The sequence below is a fragment of the Puma concolor genome, chromosome A2 (genome assembly GCF_028749965.1).
Source record: "Puma concolor isolate L17-30 chromosome A2, mPumCon1.1.hap2, whole genome shotgun sequence".
In the NCBI taxonomy this organism is placed as follows: Eukaryota; Metazoa; Chordata; class Mammalia; order Carnivora; family Felidae; genus Puma; species Puma concolor.
Window position 1 is genome coordinate 46,090,867 of NC_141668.1, and position 19,856 is coordinate 46,110,722.

The following is a 19,856-nucleotide window of genomic DNA, read 5'->3' on the forward strand; positions in this document are numbered from 1 at the left end:
CAACAGGCTTAGGAAAGACCTGAGAATGTTCAGTTTCATTTTTGCTTTATGTCTGTATCGAGAAAGTTTCACTTTCTAGTTTGTGTATATTTTTTTCACTGCTGCCTTGAAAATCTAATTAGGGAGAATTATTTAAATGCTGCATGAAACTGATGTACAATGCTACTGAAATAATAAACTTACAGTTTTATTCCGTGTCCTAAGAAAGTGTCATTATTAAAAACGTAAGCTATATCATAAGTAATACAGGTTGCTGGAAAAGTGTAGCAAAAATGGATTCATTTGGAAATTTAGTACTGTTGCTGATTGATACCCTGTCCATATTATAGTCATACGCATCTTATGTAAGTAGTGTGCAGTTTCCCATTCAAACTTTCTTTACCTTATTCTTGTATAGTGTAAATGTTTCTGCAAGTATCACAATTAAAGCAGCCTCACAACTTTTTAAACCAATGTTAATGAATTTAATCTTGTTCACTTTTCCTGTAAGACAGAGTCAAGTAGGCCTTTAAAAAGTATTCAGTTTGCCTTCAGATACTTTAAAACTTGTATAAAGGCAAGTAAATTTTTTCATATAGATGTAGAAATTTTCAGTCATTGATTTGTAAATATCTTTCCAAGGTAAAGTTAATGATCTCAGAAGGAAGTAACCATGATAGCTAATTCAGTTACCCAGTTTGTGCTATTCAAGCGAAGTTCTTACCTCTTGCTTCAGATTCTTTGTAATAAACACTGTTAGCGCAGAGACCTTAACCTCATAGTGAAGGCACACAAAGTAATTATTCCAATTTCCACATTTTCCAGTCCACATTTAAAATTCCAAAGACTTTGAAACTTCAAAACTTCCCGTGAAGAGAGTTCATAGTTGCAGGGTAGTATTTTCTATTTTTGAACATGTCTTCTACACTTGATGTGTTTTTTCCAACAGCTCTTCTCTTGAAGCATCTGCAACAGATGACTGTTGGCAAAGTAAGCCAGAACATTATATACCAAGTATAGGCTTACAAGCCTATTGGTTTAAAAATACCCTGCCCTAATTTTCAATGTCTTCCTTAGAATAGTGCCAGAATGCTGGCATTTATGCCTTAGTCTTTACACTTTTGTAATGATAGAAACAATGGGGTGATTTTTGTATTAGGACAACAGTATCACTTTATGTGATATTATCTCTGAACAAGGATACATTCTGGTCAGATTGCCAGTGAGAATTGGGGAGAGCAAGGATGTTCAGTTGAAATTTACATGGTATCCATAAACTATTAGGTTTACTTATCAAAAATATGTCCTAAAATTGGCCATTGTCAAATTTCTGTTTGTGTTTTTTTTTAATAAAATATGAAGAGACCATGAGAAAGACAGTTACTTTTTCAAATAACACTGGCTTTTTTTTCCTTTTCTTTTATTACTAAACATAAATGCTCCAAAAAGAGCAAAATTGGGGGGTGGGGTGGTGAAGAGGAATGGGCTGCCTGGCTCTGTAACAAAAACATCTGAGATTCCCAGATATTAAAATGTATTCTGCACTGCTTGACTTCTCTTTTCCTTTGGGTTTTTCAGATGTTTCAGGGTACATGGTGTTTTTGTAAACTCTACGGTACTTTATTTTTTTTTTTTTAATGTTTGTTTATTTTGAGAGAGAGAGTATGTGTGCAAGCAGGGGAGGGGCAGAGAGAGAGAGGATCTCAAGCAGGCTCCACACTGTTAGTGTGGAGCCCGATGTGGCGCTTGAACTAATGAACCGTGAGATCATGACCTAAGCTGAAATCAAGAGTTGGATGCTTAACTGACTGAGCCACCCAGGCACCCCAACTCTACTGTACTTTAAATAGTGCTTTCAGACAAATGTAGACTCCTTTTCAATATTAAACATCAAAGGAAAACCATAAGCATATTGTATGCTTTAGTTTCTATAAATGAAGAAACAGATTTGCAGGCAACTTCCATGACATCTTCTTTGTTTATGAGGATTGACAGAAAGGAAGGGTTACTTCAGTTTGACTATGATCATCTAAAGACTACTAACCCCCAAACTACCATTACAATTACATTTTCAGGGTAGTGATCAAAGCTTTTATGAGTTATAGATACTTCTGCAGATAGTACATTATTTTTCAGATGTGAAAAATTGGAAGTATCTTACTATTTGGAAATACTGTTTACTTAGCTCTAAGATGCCACCAATCATAAAACCATTAGCTTACAAACAGCCTTTCGGTGGGGGGGGGGGGGGGGGCAGGAAATACCTTTTTATAAGACATTTCCTAATTTAATGCATTTAAAATGAAAGGGGGAGGAATGAATTTTAGAATTTGAGAAAATGCTACAATAAATTTTAATTATAAAGAACACATATATAATGTCCAACTTTTAAGAAAAAAGTTTTTTCCCCTTTTGATAAAGTTGCCCTTTTTATTTACTTTTTAATTTTTTTTAAGTTTTATTCATTTTGAGAGAGCGTGAGTGGGGGAGGGGCAAAGAGAGAGAATCCCAAGCAGGCTCTGCACAGTCAGAGCGCAGAGCTGAACATGGGGCTCAAACTCATGAACCATGAGATCATGACCTACGCCAAAACCAAGAGCCGGACACTCAACTGACTGAGCCACCCAGGCGCCCTTAACATTGGCCTTTTTAAGTACTGCTTTTGTTAAAAATTTTTACTTACCTAAAGTAAAAGTAAAGTCATTGAGGAACAAAAGTATGTAAATTTCCCTAAGAGTGATACTGCAAAAATGAAAAAAAAAAAAAAAAAAAAAAAGAATAATGATAAGTATTTTATTTTATTAAGAGATATTTTTAAAACTACTCTTTTTGGTTTAACAAACTGATATGTATAAATTCCACCCAAACCTGTAAAATGATCATTCAGTTAACAAACACTATCACATACTTATTCTGGGCCAGACACTGTGCTAGATTCAGACACACCTCAGATATTAGTCACATCATTTCACAAAATTAAAGAGTTTAATATGGGACAATTAAAAAATAAACTTGACTTTTGTGTATTATGTTTCTCCTTAAGTTCTATTCATATATTCCTTCATTGATTCAGTAATAGTAATGCATAATTTTCCCACAAACTTCATCTTTCTATGTAGAGACAATGTTGGTAAAATATTCTTGTAATAAAGCATTTTCTTGCAAATGTAGACTTTCACTTGAACTCTTTATTCAAATCTCATTAACACTATATAAGTCCTTATGGGAGAGCTACAAATTTTTCATACAGATTTTTAACTCCAGCCTTTGTGAGATAGAGAAAATCTTTGCTGAGCTTCTTAGGAAAGGAAAAAAGTTGCCTTCAGTAACTTGGTATTTAAATCAAACCAAAAGTACCACCTTACTATGTCATTAACATGCAGGAACAGCCTGAAATATATGTATGTCACGTGTACTTTTTTTCTCTCTCCTTTACTGTGACATCACCTGGGGAAATCCAGAAGATTGGATAACCAAGAAATGCCTAATCAAGACTCTGCTGTGCATGTGAAAATGGTGGGTATTTGAGTATTCCCAGTTCCATTTATTAATGGTGAATCTTCACCACTTTTACCTCTGTCTCTAACCAGATCATTAATTATGGGACTGTAACTTTATCCAGATCTCCCTTCACAATGTTTCACACACAATAGAACCTCAAGTATTTGTTGAATTGAATTTCACCTTACCTTTGAAAAAATTTTTGCTTGAAATATAATGTGTATTGTAGTGTTTCTCAGCATATGAAATGGTTACCCCATTCCTTTTTGTTGTAAATTTTCCTTGCTCAGCAAAAACACACTTAAATCACACAGCATGAGTTGTTGTATATTCAGCATCTGAATTAAAACAACAAATGTTTAAATTAAAAAAAAAAAACTTCTTGTGTCACAGTAGAGTTCATTGCATTGTAGACATTAGGAAAAGGAAGAAAAAATAAAGGTTTTGGAGTCAGAGCTGGCTTCAGATCTTAATGTAGTCCATAAGAGCTGTGATACCCTTGAATGAGGGCAACAGTCTCACCTTTAAGAAATGGTATGAAACCACCAAACTCTTGTTGATTTATTCATATTCTTTCCCAGCTTTATTGAGATACAATAGACATATATAATTGTGAGATATTTAAAGTATACAATGTGATGATTTGAGATCTGATATACATTGTGAACCCATCTCGTTAATACATCTATCACCTCACATATTTACCTTTTTGGGGAGTGGGGAGGAGAACATTGAAGTTCTACTCTTAGCAAATTTTAGTTATACAATAGAGTGTTATAAACTATAGTCACTGTAGCATACATTGGATTTTTAGACCATATTCATCTTATAAATGAAATGTTCTTATTTATATTTAATGGAAAAGTATGTAAAGTGCCTAATAGCACAAAGTAAGCACTCAGTAAATGTTAATTAACTATGTAAGTAGCATTTATTTGCATGTGTGGAAAAAATTATATCTTTTGCATATTCACCATGGTAAAATCCTAAAAATAAAAATTTCCCCCTCTCTTTTAAAGAGGACAACTGTCCCACGATCACCTTCTATTTTCTTTTCTGTTTTGTTGTCCTTCTTCCTCTTCTCTATTTTTTTCTTCCTCTTTCTTTTTTTTTTTTCATTTGAGTCTGTAAACCAGAACATGACTTAGCATGCAAACAGCTTTGTGTCACAATTAATAAATCTCTGTGTTCAGCTTAGCTGTCCTCATCCAGCGTGCAACACGAAGGGAAGGCTGCCTCAAAGTACTGATTAAGCTGCCATCGGTGTAGTTATTGCCATTAGGATAGAACATATGAAATTGCTGTGCTTTTGTATGTTGAATAGTCCAACATGGGCAGTTTTGATTGGTTCAGCCAGATACATCATTCAGCATGGTCTTTCCTTCCATTGCCTGGTTAGCATTTGATTCTTTGCTATTGAATGTTTATGATATGTAGAATTAAGTCAGTCCCAACTTTTTTTTTTTTTTGCTTGAGTTGATGTTTTTTAACCAAAATGAATAATAGTGATGTAGGAATGTCCTACCGTATAATGTGTTGTTACCTGGGTCCAAAACCCTCTAGCGTGTCTTCTTTGGAAGTAGCACTGTAGTCAACCCACAAAGAGACTGTTGAAGGAAAACAAGCCCCCAAAACAGGTACATATTTATTTACTTTTTACTTTTCATTGCATTAATTTGCACAGTTTTTACCTTTGGTTTTGCTTTTCTAAAAATGTTGGTAACGTCTTTTAGGTTGACAGCTCCTTTGGATGTTATTCTTAACTTCTTATGATCTGGCTCCAAATCTCTTTCCATACTTCACACACACACACACACACACACACACACACACACACACACACATACACACACACACACCTCCATGTACACTAAACTTCTAAACAAAGAGAGCTATTTATCTTTTTCCCACATTAGACCCTCCACTTTGACTCTTGATCTCAGCATATACAAGTCCTGCTTCTGTTTGAAAGCCTAGCTCAGTTGGTTCTTCTTTTGGCCCCAGCGGAAATAATCTCAGTGACTTCTGTTCCTCTTGCATTTTATCTGGACATCTGGGCAGTGGATTTCTTATTTGGGCTCCTGTATTACAGACCATGTTAGAGAACATGCACTTGGAGCATAAAATGTTTATCTTACTAAAATTTTTGTATTTCTTACAGAGCTGCCTTGTACTTAATGATTAAATGGTGAATGAATCAAAGAATTTGGCCTACCCTCCCTTAATATAGAGACAGGCCAAATATATGGTAGGCAGGGGGAGATGGCTATCACTGTAATTTAGTAATGCATAATCTTCCAAATAAATCATAGAGTCATCTATGTATGAGGGTGAATGTACCAGTCTGAATAGGTGACTTTGGATCTAAACTTTCTATGTAGCTACATGAAAATTGTAGTGCCCCCTCCTTTGTATCAATGTAGTAATGAAATCTTTTGCTTGTACCCAATATGAACACTGGAAAACAAAAAATATTTCCCCTGAGAACTTTGGACAGAGATCTTTAAGTCATTTAAACTAATTTTTATTGGGCCATTTTCAGAAAATACAGGTAAAATTAGGACACTTTTGTAACTATACCATGTAGATCTCTGTTATATCTTGTCTCAGTGTATCTGCAAGATAAAGATAATATCAAATCAAATATTTCTGTAGAGTTGTGAATAAAACTGTATAGCTTTGAAATCAACTTCTTTAGAAATCACTGCTTTTTTGAGTAAGGAAGTAGACTAATGATTAGGAGATCATTTCATCTGTACAAATACATTTTATTAAAGATCAGCCAGAATACATGTATTTTAGGTTTTTGTGAGGTCATCTTTAGGATTGATTCAGATTTGGCTCCAGTCAACCAAAATGCCCTGATTCTTGTCAGGAAAACTTTACTCTTTCAGCATTTTACATTATGGCCTTATGAAATTAATTTATTTTCTTTTGTTTGTAAGTAATGGACATTTTTAGCCACTTATTTATTTTCCATAAAATTAAGTTGAAAAGTTTTCAGACAATTCAAAATAACTCGCCTTTCAAACTTGAAGTATCATTATTTTAAGTGCTACCAAATAGGTGTGTTTTTGTCCAAGAGGAATATGGAAGGGATTTGAGGAGGTACCAAAAGTGTGTGATGTATGATGAATGTATATTCCTGCAGTATACTTCTTAATGTTCTGGTATTCTGATATTCTTTGACACATTTCATATAGTATTTTAAAATTATATTTCTTAGGTAGAATTCTAAAATATTTGAGTAAAATGCACAGTATCTCCAGTTCCTGAGAGATATTTATGATATACTTTGGTGACATTATATGTGTATCGTGGAAGTGGGAGGGAGGGATGTAGGTATTATTGCCATATAACCCAAAGCAGAGACGTAATTATCATTTTAAAATTTCTTACACTTATACCCTCTTTCCTATTGTGTTCTTTGGAGAAAGTTGCTGCTCTTTCGTCTGTTTTCATCACTGTGATTTCACCTTGGTGTTATTTGGGTATTTCCTACTTATTTATCTGAAAATGAATGTTTTTGTGTTGCACAGAAGCAGGGATATCAATGCCTCCATCCTCTGGTTGTCTCTGTAATAGTTTTTAACCTGGCAGAAACGGGCTTACTTTGAAGTAGCCTTGGTACTTTTTTCCTATCCGTTATCTGAAACAGGTTATACTATCCTATTGGAAAAAAATGTGTTTTTTTTAATTAATGTATTGTAGAATGTGATTTGCATGAGACAGGACATCTTTGTCAGTATGGACACACCGAAATGTTTAATTCTCTTGGTGAGAATATAGTTAGTGGCATATATCTGCTGTTGCTTTCATATCTTCTGTTGTTTTCAGTAATGGGTTAGTTATTAAGTCAAACATGGGCTGACTACTACACATCTGCCAGTTAAGGCAGATGTAAGAGCAGAATTTAGTTGTTAGGAAATGAACATACTAGTTGAGGTATTTGTAAGGGAGCTACAGAAGTGATGTTCCAAAACAGCAACAGTTTCTAAAACTCAGCGGGAAAGCAATAGCGTTGTAAGTACTGTTGATCATCATATCTCTGACATCTAGTGTCTGACACAAAGTAGATACAGGTAAATATTTGTTAAGCAAATTAAATGATTAACAAATGAAGAAAAGGAATATAGGAATAAATGCCTATTTGCTTTTCTCATCTATTGAAAAATCACTATAAAATGAATATTTAGGTAACCTTTATTCTGTTGACACCTTTAACGTACAATTAAGTTGAAGAATCTCAGTATGTAGGTTAGTTGCATTGCAGGTTATCCTATTCTATTTAAATATGGCTTTAAAAAAATTTTTTTAACATTTATTTATTATTGAAAGACACAGAGAGACAGCATGTGCATAGGAGGGGCAGAGAGAGGGGGGAGACACAGAATCTGAAGCAGGCTCCAGGCTCTGAGCTGTCAGCACAGAGCCTGACGTGGGGCTCAAACTCACAAACCACAACATCATGACCTAAGCGGAAGTCGGACGCCTTACCGACTGAGCCACCCAGGCGCCCCTAAATATGGATTTTTAAAATTAAGCATATTGTAGGATCTTTCATTAGTGGAAAAAAGTGTTAATGTTAGCATTTCTCTTTCCTGTGCACTTCTGCATTTATCTTTCAGTCTTAGGAAAACATTTTAGCCTTTTCTGATTTTCTAATTTTGGTCATTATGTAGAGAGAGCAGAGGACCTGAGAAACTTAACTGGTCACATGCTCTTGGAGCAGAGATGTAAGGTCTAGGGAATTTTTTATGACCATATCTGTGATACACATGAAATATGCTACTATTGATGGTAACATACCCAGAATAATAGCATATGAAGTAAATAAAGGTTACTGGATACAACCCAGTATGGAACCTTGATTTGAGGTTCTCTTACTATCTTTTCATACCGTGGAGCTATTAACTGCCCCATAACCGCAACCCCCCACCCCCACCCCCCCCACACACACACACACACCCTGCATCTTCTTATACATGTGCTGTAAGAGCACTGTGCTTGTACGTTTTACTCTGGTCAGTTTCATTCTCCCTGTGATAGGGTAGAAAAAAGAAATAATAATTAATGTTACATTGTTGAGCAACACTAAATCCTTAATAAACCGCTTAGTAGCAACCTAAGCCCAGGTGGTCTAATATATATTTTTTTTTAAGTAGGCTCCACACCCAACATAGGTCTTGAACTCTCGACACCAAGATCAAGAGTCTCCTGCTGGTGGTCTCATACCTTTTAGTAGTTGTCTTAACTTGAAATAAATACTTTGTAAAATTTAGGCCAAGAACAATGAAATTATTTAGGATTTAGCACAGTAAAGGCACAAAGATATTGAAGCACCTTTTCAAGTTAAATATATTTTAAAAATATTTTAGTTACCTATACAAAGGTACACTTGAGGACAATAATACTTTAACATTTGTTACCTTTCTGCTAAGATTTTTTTAATGTAAATATAAATAGAAGCTGAATCTTAAGCAGAAAGATCTTATAAGAAAACTATCACAAAGTTCAGATAGTCTCCATTCCATTCTGGAATTTTAGTTTGATTAATCAACTCTGTGAAAAACATTTTTATAGCTGTTTATGAAATAATATTAATTTTAAGAAGCCAGATGCAAAAGTATATGAGAATGACATAAACTGTGCATATACACGCATGTTTGTAATCAAAGAAAATAATGAAAAATATATTTAAATGTTTACTAGCTTATCTTCAGGTCGTAGAATTCCAATGTTTATTTTCTTTTTTATATTTTTCTGTTATTTCTGTGGTAACCATGCACAACTTTTATAATTAGAAGGATTACACTTTCTGACAAACATAATTTTGTTTTAATCTTCCAGATGGAAACTGTTGATGTGCTTCAAAAAATTTTGTGTGTATAAATGGTAATTTGATATGATGGTTTGCTTTTTTTTTTTTTTTAATAGTGCCTCACCGTTTTTATATCTTAATATAAGCTTCTGCTTGGTATCAAAAGAACCTGGGAAAAGGGGAATTAAAAGTAGTTAATTAACTTCTTTTAATTTTTTAGATGCCAGAATTCCAGAGAAGTTCAGTTCGAATCAAGAACCCGGCAAGAGTAGAAGAAATTATCTGCGGTCTTATTAAGGGAGGAGCTGCCAAACTTCAGGTGAATAATTATCAAGAAGTCTTTACTATTAAACCTTTATTTTTAATGTTCAGGCACACGCGTTCATCTCGTTTTGCTAAAATCTGGGTAATACTAAGTACTAAGCTAATTAATGCTGTGCAAAAGTATTAAGCCATTTTTTAAAAATATTTATTTATTTTGGGGGAGAGCCCAAGCAGGAGGGGGGCCGAGAGATGGAGACAGAGGATCTGAAGCAGGCTCTGTGCTGACAGCTCAGAGCCTGGAGCCCCCTTTGGATTCTGTGTCCCCCTCTCTCTCTGCCCCTTCCCTTCTCACACTCCATCTCACTCTCTCTCCCTCTCTCGCAAAACTAAGTAAATATTAAAAAACATTTTTTTTTTAAATAATGTGTATTTATTTTGAGAAGAGGGAGAGAGAGAGTGTCAAGCAGGCTCATCGCTATTAGTGCAGAGCCCCATGCACGGCTCTGTCTCACGAACTGTGAGATCATGACCTGAGCCGGTATCAAAAGTCAGAATGTTTAACCGACTGAGCCACCCAGGCACTTCAGTTTCAAACCATTGTAAGAATAATACTCAAGGGGCGCCTGGGTGGCTCAAGTCGGTAAGCGCCTGACTTCGGCTCAGGTCATGATCTTGTGGTCTGTGAGTTCGAGCCCCGCGTCGGGCTCTGTGCTGACAGCTCAGAGCCTGGAGTCTGTTTCAGATTCTGTGTCTCCCTCTCTCTCTGACCCTCCCCCGTTCATGCTCTGTCTCTCCCTGTCTCAAAAATAAATAAACATTAAAAAAATTAAAAAAAAAAGAATAATACTCAAATTTCAAATCAAGTTCAAATTAAGATGTAACTTTATTAGTGAATAACTGATTTTTTTAATTCTTTGAAAAAACTTATTAATGCTTATTTTTGAGAGAGAGAGAGAGAGAGAGAGAATGTGAGTGGGGAAGGGGCAGAGAAAGAGGGAGACACAGAATCAGAAGCAGGCTCCAGGCTCTGAGCTGTCAGCACAGAGCCCGACCCAGGACTCGAACCCACGAACCATGAGATCATGACCTGAGCCAAAGTCGGATGCTCCACTGACTGAGACACCCAGGGGCCCCTCATTCTCTCTCTCTTTTTTTGAAATGTTTGTTTGTTTGTTTGTTTGTTTATTTTGAGATGGAGGGAGAGAAGGGGTGTGCAGAGAAGGGGCAGAGAGAGAAGGAGAGAGAGAATCCCAAGTAGTCTCCACGCTGTCAGCACAGAGCCGGGGCTTGATCTCACAAACTGTGATATCATGACCTGAGCCAAAATCAAGAGTTGGATGCTCAGCCAACAGCCACCCAGGTGCTCCCCCCAAAATTTTTCCCTTTTTAAAACACTTCTGAAAAAGTATTTAACCCAGTCACCTAAGTTTCAAGAGCTGGTAAACTGTCTCCATGTATCAGTATCATTCATTCATTGGTATGCTTTAACTACATAGCAAGTTAAATAAAAAATGTGATAGTATCAATAACTAAGAACTTCATATCATTTATTTATTTATTTACTTATTTTGCACAAATAGTATATGCTTTTTATTATGGTAAAACACATTATATGAAATCTGTTCTCTCAATAAACGTTTAAGTGTTCAGTACAGTATTGTTAACTCTATGTATATTGTTGTACAGCAGATCTCTCAAATCTCCTCATCCTGCATGACTAAAACTCAATCCCCACAGGACAACAATTCCTCATTTCTTTCCCTCCCCACACCCCTCCCCCACCAGCCACTGACAGCCACCATTCTATTTTCCACTTCTATGAGTTTGACTAATTTACATACCTCACATAAGTGGAATCATGCAGTATTTGTCCTTCTGTAAGTGGCTTATTTCACTTAGCATAATGTCCCCTCAAGGTTCATCCATGTTGTATAGTATGATAGGATGTCCTTCTTTTTAGTTGAGAGCCTCATATAATTTAATTGCTTCCACTGCATTTTTGTACATTGACTAAGTAGTTTGAAATTTTGCAACATTCTATCTCTATCAAGAACAGTAGCCCAATCACCTGTAACTGAAGATTTCCCTACCAATTAATCAGATTTTATTTGATGACAATGCTAGAGCACTGGAGGTATCACTTTGTGGTTAAGATAGCTCCCAGGACTTAACTGCACGGCAATACCTTCAGTGCCCTGGCATTGCCACCAAATAAAACTGGTTAATCAGTACAGGGATCTGAGTTTGCAGGTGATGGGGCTGCTATTCTTGATCAAGAGCTGCAGTAGAAAGCAGAATGCAGCGAATAACCAATAGTGGATGTTAGGGACTGAGCACAGTCCCATGCCTCTAAGTGCAGTACATGTCTAGCCTTGGTGGCTGTATTTTCCATAATGCCTTTCCCCCCTTTTTTTTTTACAGATAATAACAGACTTTGATATGACACTGAGTAGATTTTCCTATGAAGGCAAAAGATGCCCAACATGTCATTGTAAGTGTGGCGTTCATAAACAAATTTCATGAAAGTGATTCCGTTTTCAGATCCACTCTTATCTGTATTATCTATGAGATTGACTGCGGTTTGCTCTTCTTTTTGGACGTTGAAAATAAGAGGACCTGCCTTTTTCTTCTTATATTTCGAGGGTTTGTTTTCCCCCATGTTATATAAATGGGTATTATCACGTATGGTTTTGGTTACAAAAGGAATGAAGACTTCTGAAATTTTTCTCCAAATGTGGTCTGTTCATTATTTAATCAACAAATATTTAAATGGACTTTAAACTTTGGATTAACCTAATATTTCTTAGAAATAGCATTTTTATCAACTACTGTTTTCTAAGAATGTCACTGAATTTTTGCAGTGTTGATTTATAAATTAAGTAAAAGAGTGACTAAATAAATATCAAGTTGTGTGTTTTCCAAACTTGGCAGTCAGTGTTAAAAATAATCCTCTTCAACCTGACAAGCAGTGATACAAGTCCTCTCATTTATTGGCGCTGCATGTGTAGTTTGAGAAATTGTTTTGATAATTTATATTAAAACCACTAGAAATCATACCCTTTGGCCCACCGATTCTTGGAAAATTTTTAATGAAGTCCTTCTAAATGTAGGAAAAAAGCTTTAGATCCAAGGTTTGGATTTTAAAGCCATTGGATCCTCTAGCAATGTCACTGTTTGGATTTTAAAGCCATCAGATTCTCTAGCAATGTCACTTGTACCATAGCACTAAGACCAGAAGTTGTAATGACCATGCTAGTGGACTTGGCATTTAAACTTAAAAGTAGTGAGTTATTTAAAGTAGTGGTAGCATCAATCAGAATATTTCTTTTAATGCTAGTTTGCTTTCACTCTTCAGATGTCATTGACAACAGTAAGCTGGTTACAGATGAATGTCGGAAAAAGGTAAACACTAACAGTAATCCAGAGTTACTCAAAGACTTCATTAGCCTTTTTGCCTGAGAAGTTCTTCAGGTTCATTCACACAAACAATGGATATAAAGTGCTTATCACCGTACCTGGCACATAGTAAACACTGAATAAATATTAGTTTTATTGTGTGGATTATACATACTCAACATTATTTTAAAGAAAAAATTAACTTTTTAACAAAGACAATAAAATTAACATGAGAAACTTTTAGTTGATTATCAAAATATTCTGATGTCCTTACATTAAGTGTACATTAAAACAAAAGTACTTTGATTTTGTGTAGATATTGCTCCTTTATTTATTTTTTTAAGTTTATTTATTTATTTTGAGAGAGAGAAAGAGAGAGAAGGGGAAAGACAGAGAGAGAGAGAGAGAGAGAGAGAGAATCCCAAGCAGACTCCTCACTGTGAGCACAGAGCCCAATGTGGGGCTTGGTCCCACAAAATGTGAAATCATGTCCTGAGCCAAAATAAAGAGTCAGATGCTTAACCAACTGAGCCACCCAGGCACCCCAGTTTTGCTCCTTTAAATTAATCAGGAAACTGCCTCAGTCCTCTGCTTTCCTTGAGTATGTGTCTATCTGTATCTGTGTTAACAAAATAGGACTGCAGGTGTGAATCAAATTTAATACTTTGATATGAGAACAGAAGCTTTTTTGTAGTAATAATTTGATTATTAGTCGATTTCACTGAATTGCTGACCTGAAAGTACTTAAAAAAAGAAAGGTAGTTTTTTGCAGGTACATTTTGTTACATGTATACCAAGGTCAACAAAGATCTCCTCAGTTGATATATATATTAGCTAAGTACTCGTGATCTAATCTTTAACAGCCATTTATGGCAAACATTTGTTGACATTGTTTTGCTTTCTATAAAACTATGCAATTTAATGACAACTCTGTCATCTTCATAATTAAGTTATTCATTTGTTTCTAGTTAATGCAACTAAAGGAAAAATATTATGCTATTGAAATTGATCCTGTTCTTACCATGGAAGAGAAGTACCCCTATATGGTAGAATGGTAAGTATGTATCGGGTAAGGGGAGGGTTAAAAATATAATAACATAACACTGCAGTTACAACTAATGGCTTATTTTTTTCCCTATGCTGTATATTAATAGATTCATAAATTATCTAAGGAGTTATAGCAGTGAATAAATACAACAAAATGAACCTGATTTTCTAATCACTCAGTGTAGAATTTGCTTTGTTCTGTTTGTTTGTTTTTTAATGGACAAAATGTGGGCTGCATGTGTAAAGAAAAAGAATTGGGATTTCAATTGACTCTGAACTCATTTGGAGCCAGCAGGTGACATAGTTGGTAAGAAATGGGCCTCTTGATGTTGGCTGTGTTCATGGAAATGGAGCCTTCCAAGCTGACCACACAGAAAGCATTGTGTTGAGTCCTGAGAGAATGCTGTTAAGAGAAATGTTGACAAACTTCGAGTGTGTCAGATGGGTCCACTAAGAAAATCACAGGAACTGGAGCCATCCCATTTGGGAAAGATTTCACTGAAGAGAGAAAGCTGTGATTTGAGAAGCAACAACTGTGGTTTTTGAATCTTAAGAGGACAGGAGTGATGTTCTTTATCTTCATTATCCTATGACCTAAACTGAATGCCTTGTACACTTAATCAATGTTTATGGTACAAAATGTTGAAAAGTTGGACCTCTGTGGAAGCAGAACTGCAAGCAGACTTAGAAGGTTTAAGAAGACCAATTTCAGCCTGATGAAAGAAAGGACTACCTAGTAATTAGAATTTTCTAGCAATGATATAAGCTTCCCTGGAAGAATGAGCTCACCAACGTGATGGGAGCTGATCCAGAGTGGGGGGGTCCCTTAGGAATATTGCACGATGATACTGGGTATCAGGTGGAGAGGTTCTAAAGGCCTGTTATGGAGATGCTTTGATTATAGGTACTTTGATATAATTTTAAATCATGTGTTTATCAAACTTGTCAAAACAAGGGTTTTCTCTCTTGTGTGCTAGAGAGCATCTTTAGTACTGAGGCATTTCACAACAATTTAGACTACAAAGAGGTGAAACAAATGGCTTTGCACTAATTCTCATAATTGGAGAATGCCTCTCTCAGTTGGATTTAGTTATTTGAAGACTAAGGAAAGGTGTACACGTAGTAGCTTTTCATTGTCTTATTAACACATTTAAACTAAAACTTTGGGGCGAACTGGGAAATACAGTATATTGGTATATTGATTTGAGAACCATAAGGTATATGCTTATTAGTGATGAATTTAAATTTCTAAAATTTAAGTCCAGAATATGATGAATGAAATACTGCATTATCTGTCACTGAAAAATGCCTTTTAATAAAGATGATGGTTTTGATTTGGTTTAATCAATATTCTTTTTCTTTGGTCATGAACTCCAGGTATACTAAAGCACATGGCTTGCTTATTGAACAGGCTTTACCAAAAGCTAAACTTAAAGAAATCGTGGCAGAATCTGATGTTATGCTCAAGTAAGTTTCTAGAGTGTTTTTTGCTGTTAACTGTCTACAGACTTACATATGTACTCAAGTGTATATTTATATTAAAATAATCTATATTACTTATAAAAATGTAGCCAAAATATGCCACCTATCACAAAATAATGATAAGATGGGGAATTTAGAATGATATATTAGATCTTGGTGTAGGAAGTAAGAGCCTTAGGAGATTTAAGTTCTAATCTACATTTCCTTTCTCTACATTAAAAATTTCAAGACTTGGGGTGCCTGGCTGGCTCAGTGGGAAGAATGTGCGACTCCTGATCTTGGGGTTGTGAGTTCAAGCCCCCTGTTGGGTGTAGAGATTACTTAAATAAAAAATACTTCAAAAATATTTTTTTTAAGACTAACTTAGAAATTTATGAAACCAGGACCATTGTAGAGTTTTTTAGCAAAATTCTTTTGAAAGACATAAAATATAAAAGGAACATTTATAAATCAAGTTGAAAAGAAATTTTTTGCTCATACCCTGTTTATAAAGTTATATGAATCTACTTTCTGAATTCTCAAATTTCCTTGAAAACTATCTCTAGGAAAGGTGAACATGATTTAGCAAATGATAAAAATATTTGTATTACATGAGATAGAAACATTTTTAAGCTTCTTTTCAATACTGTTTACCACCTCTAAAAATTTTCAACTTATTAGGTAAATATGATGATGTCGTGGGGGTTTTTTTGTTTCGTTTTTTAATGACCTACATTTTAAGGTGACCTACTTTTTTTGTCAGTTATTTATTTTGAGAGAGAGGGTGCGCACACAGTCAAGTGGGGAGGGGGCAGAGAGAGAGAGAGAGACAGACAGACAGAATCCCAAGCAGGCTCTGTGCTGTCAGCATGGAGCCCTTGCAAAGCTCCATCCCTTAAACTGTGAGATCATGACCTGAGCTGAAAATAAGAGTCAGGTGCTCAGGATGTTCAACCGACTAACTGAGCCACCCAGGCATGCCTCTAAGGTGATCTACCTCTAAGGAGGAAGGTATTAAATGTCGGAAAGAGTGTGAAGACAGCTAGTAAGCATTTCATTCCTTTGTAGGCAGCTTAACATATAGCCCAGGAAGAGTAAGGGAAGAAACTTAGATTAATAAGTTAAAAACATTACCTACAGCCACGCCTTAAGCAGGAGAGATGCCAGTTGTAAAGAGAATACATTCAGTTCCTGCCCCTCCGCTTTCCTGAGAGGAAATAGTTGAGCAGGATGGCAAGCGGGAAGTGTTTCAGCCCATTTCTCAATGGGTTTTCCAGGGTGTGCTTTTTTCCAGTTGTGGTTAATTATTTGCTGTTAAATGGTATACATTGTGAACTGTAGGCTTATGTCCATATTTAATGAGAGTCTAAAATCATCTAATTTGTATTATTAGAATTTATTAAAAGCAAGGCAAAGAGTGAACTATTTGGAAAAACTTGTACTAAAATTGTCATATACATCAGTAACCCTGCTCTGAGGCAGGATTCTGGAAAGGGAATATAAATGGGCCATGGAATTAGGTAGAAATGTTTTGCTTTTTTCATTTCTAGGTGAAAGGATATATATCTATGTCTTGCTTTTTAACAATCAATTCCTACCTCCATCTTGCAGGGAAGGGTATGAGAATTTCTTTGATAAGCTCCAACAATACGGTATCCCTGTGTTCATATTTTCGGCTGGTATCGGTGATATACTAGAGGAGGTGATCCATCAAGCTGGCGTTTATCACCCAAACATCACAGTAGTGTCCAATTTCATGGATTTTGATGACAATGTAAGAACATTTTTCATAATTACTTTTTAAATCTGAATATATCATTCTAAATAATTCTTCATAATTATTTTCTTCATAAGTAATTTTTCTTCATAATTACTTTTAAAATCTGAATATATTTTAATCATGCAAATGCAGTTGGTTTTTATTATTTAAGGTATATTACTTTATATATACATATATATATATAAAACATATATAATATATAACGTATATTAAATTAGGTCAGGTCAATAGGCCTACTGTGGGGCTCATCTCCCAGTGTTCTATCTGTATCCATGTTTTAAAAATAATATGCCTTTCTTAAACTTTTGTTTCCCAACCTATAGACTAATATTAAAATTAGGAAAAGTTCTTTTAATGTAACTCAGTGCAGCAACTCTGAAGACTTAATACCCATAGGTGGAACAAAAGAAGTAAATTAGAACTGACTTTATTTGAATAAATTTTTCAATTCAAGACAATATATTGTGAAGTACTTAAAATGGGACCTCTGGTTAGGAAACAAATGAAAAGTTAAATTGGATGTTCAGCTCACTGTGTTTAACATTTAAAGTACTCTCTAGAAAGTCATTAACTTCTTAGAGCCCTTCTTACCTATCATGAATGTGAAAATAGAACAAACAGAATTTGCAGTTTGGAACCTACTGTTTCAAAGGATTTATGTTTTTATAGGGGGTGCTCAAAGGATTTAAAGGCGAACTAATTCATGTATTTAACAAACATGATGGTGCCTTGAAGAACACAGACTATTTCAATCGGCTAAAAGATAATAGCAATATAATTCTGCTGGGAGATTCCCAAGGAGATATAAGAATGGCAGATGGAGTAGCCAATGTTGAACACATCCTGAAAATTGGATATCTAAATGATAGAGTAAGTATACAGGTCTGTCATTTAATTTTCTTATAAGAAAAAATAAGGATGGAACTTAATAGGCAATTGTTACTAAAGGTACATGCAAAAGGAGTTAGACACAATTTGATTGCTCTTTATCCTTTTACTTTGGTGTGATTAAGGGAATTGGGATGTACATCTGTATGCCATCGGTATTAGGGTGGCTTCTCTGGCCTCTCCTACCAGAAACCTTAGCACCCCCAAGTCATGAAAGTCAAAAATGTCCCCAGCATTGCCAGAGAGTTGCTTGGGCAGTCTCCCCAGTTAAGAGCCACTGGACTAGAGAGAAGTGACTTTGGGAGTAAAGCCACCCTGTGGCTATGTTCATAAGTCTTCATTTCAAAAGTCTTATGAAAGTAAATTTGATTTACTTCATTTTAGCCCAAAAGATCGAATGTAATAATGAGATCCACACTGAAACAATTTACTTCTCCTCCCTGTATATCCTTTTAATTTTTCTGTTGTTGTTGATTAGGTGGATGAGCTTTTAGAAAAGTACATGGACTCTTACGATATAGTTCTAGTAAAAGACGAATCACTGGACGTAGCCAACTCTATCTTACAGAAGATTCTATAAACAAGCATTCTTCAAGAAGACCTCTGTGCTGTGGGTGCAATTGATGCAGGAACTGCTCACCTGTTCATCTTGCTGAAAGACTTCTATTTATAATACATTCTTGCTCTTGAAGTTTTTTCTCTACGTTACTGAGGTATTTTCAGACATATTGAATCCATCAACTGGAAACTCCTTTTTTCCTCACCTCTCTCAACACACTCCTCAACTATATTTTTTAACAGTTAAAAAAAAAAAAAAAAAAAACAACCTTAAAGGTAAAATTTGAAAAATAACTCCATGAATTAATTTCCAGAGTGAATTTTGTAGTTTAATGTTATCATGAGGTTTTTGAGGAAACTTTTTACTCTGGGAAAAAAGTCTGTATAAGTTTAAAAAGAAGTTTTATGAAATGGTGAAATAATGTGCATGATTTTAAGTGTTGCTGTTTTTGTCATGTGGGTGAATTATGCTGATGATATCACCATCTCCTGAAATTGTATTATGTTTGGTTATTTTGTTCTTGAAAGTCAGTATTTATCAGAAAATAATGGCACTTGGTGTTTGAAAAACCATTGGTATCCACATATCACTAATCATTACAAAATGTTCTATATTGATGCACTGATAATACACATGAAATGAAAAGCCTTTTAAATTGTACTGTCAAGACCATTGTTGTTCATTTATTCAACAAATATTTATTAAGCTCTTGCAGTGTTTTTCTTGTGTGTGTATGTGAGAGAGAGAGAGAGAGAGAGATGAATCCTATGTCATTGTCATAGTGGCTATTTAGATTGAATATTTTTAAATTTACGTATTATAAGTTTAAGGATGAAAAGATAGTTGCAGAGAAAATTTAATCAGCCCTTCAGAAAATACTGGGGACTGGGAAAATTGTTTTCCCTCATTGAAAATATCAGTAAAAGAGGGTACTTTGTTGGAGGTCTAATAGTTTCAGAAATAGCCACAGGCAGGGAACAAAGTGGAGCTGGGTCTCATGGTAACTGAAACCGAGTACTGCTGAGTTAAACCGACATTTGTCTTTGCACTCTGACTTCCTGTTCCAAATTTCTGCTGCCCCATAAATGGTTCATACAAAGTTTAGATTTGCCATTGTGATAAATCTGACCCTGGCTCTAACCATTTCACTCCAGAGTCTC

At 35.2% G+C, this 19,856-nt stretch overlaps 1 protein-coding gene across 4 annotated transcripts in view; it reads left to right on the forward strand.

Annotated features, from left to right (window-relative positions):
- The window catches only part of NT5C3A (5'-nucleotidase, cytosolic IIIA), a 52,927-nt gene extending 33,522 nt beyond the window's left edge, over nt 1-19,405 (forward strand). For 3 of the 4 annotated variants that reach the window (XM_086693013.1, XM_025929769.2, XM_025929770.2), the window contains 9 exons: nt 3,441-3,495; nt 9,522-9,620; nt 11,987-12,056; nt 12,921-12,967; nt 13,930-14,015; nt 15,386-15,475; nt 17,081-17,243; nt 17,919-18,119; nt 18,616-19,405. In XM_086693013.1, the coding sequence (XP_086549139.1) occupies nt 3,460-3,495; nt 9,522-9,620; nt 11,987-12,056; nt 12,921-12,967; nt 13,930-14,015; nt 15,386-15,475; nt 17,081-17,243; nt 17,919-18,119; nt 18,616-18,717 (894 nt within the window). In that variant the 5' untranslated portion in view covers nt 3,441-3,459 and the 3' untranslated portion in view covers nt 18,718-19,405. The remainder of the gene's footprint in view (nt 1-3,440; nt 3,496-9,521; nt 9,621-11,986; nt 12,057-12,920; nt 12,968-13,929; nt 14,016-15,385; nt 15,476-17,080; nt 17,244-17,918; nt 18,120-18,615) is intronic. The other variant, XM_025929768.2, reaches the window with a different exon arrangement.
- The last annotated feature ends 451 nt before the right edge of the window (nt 19,406-19,856 follow it).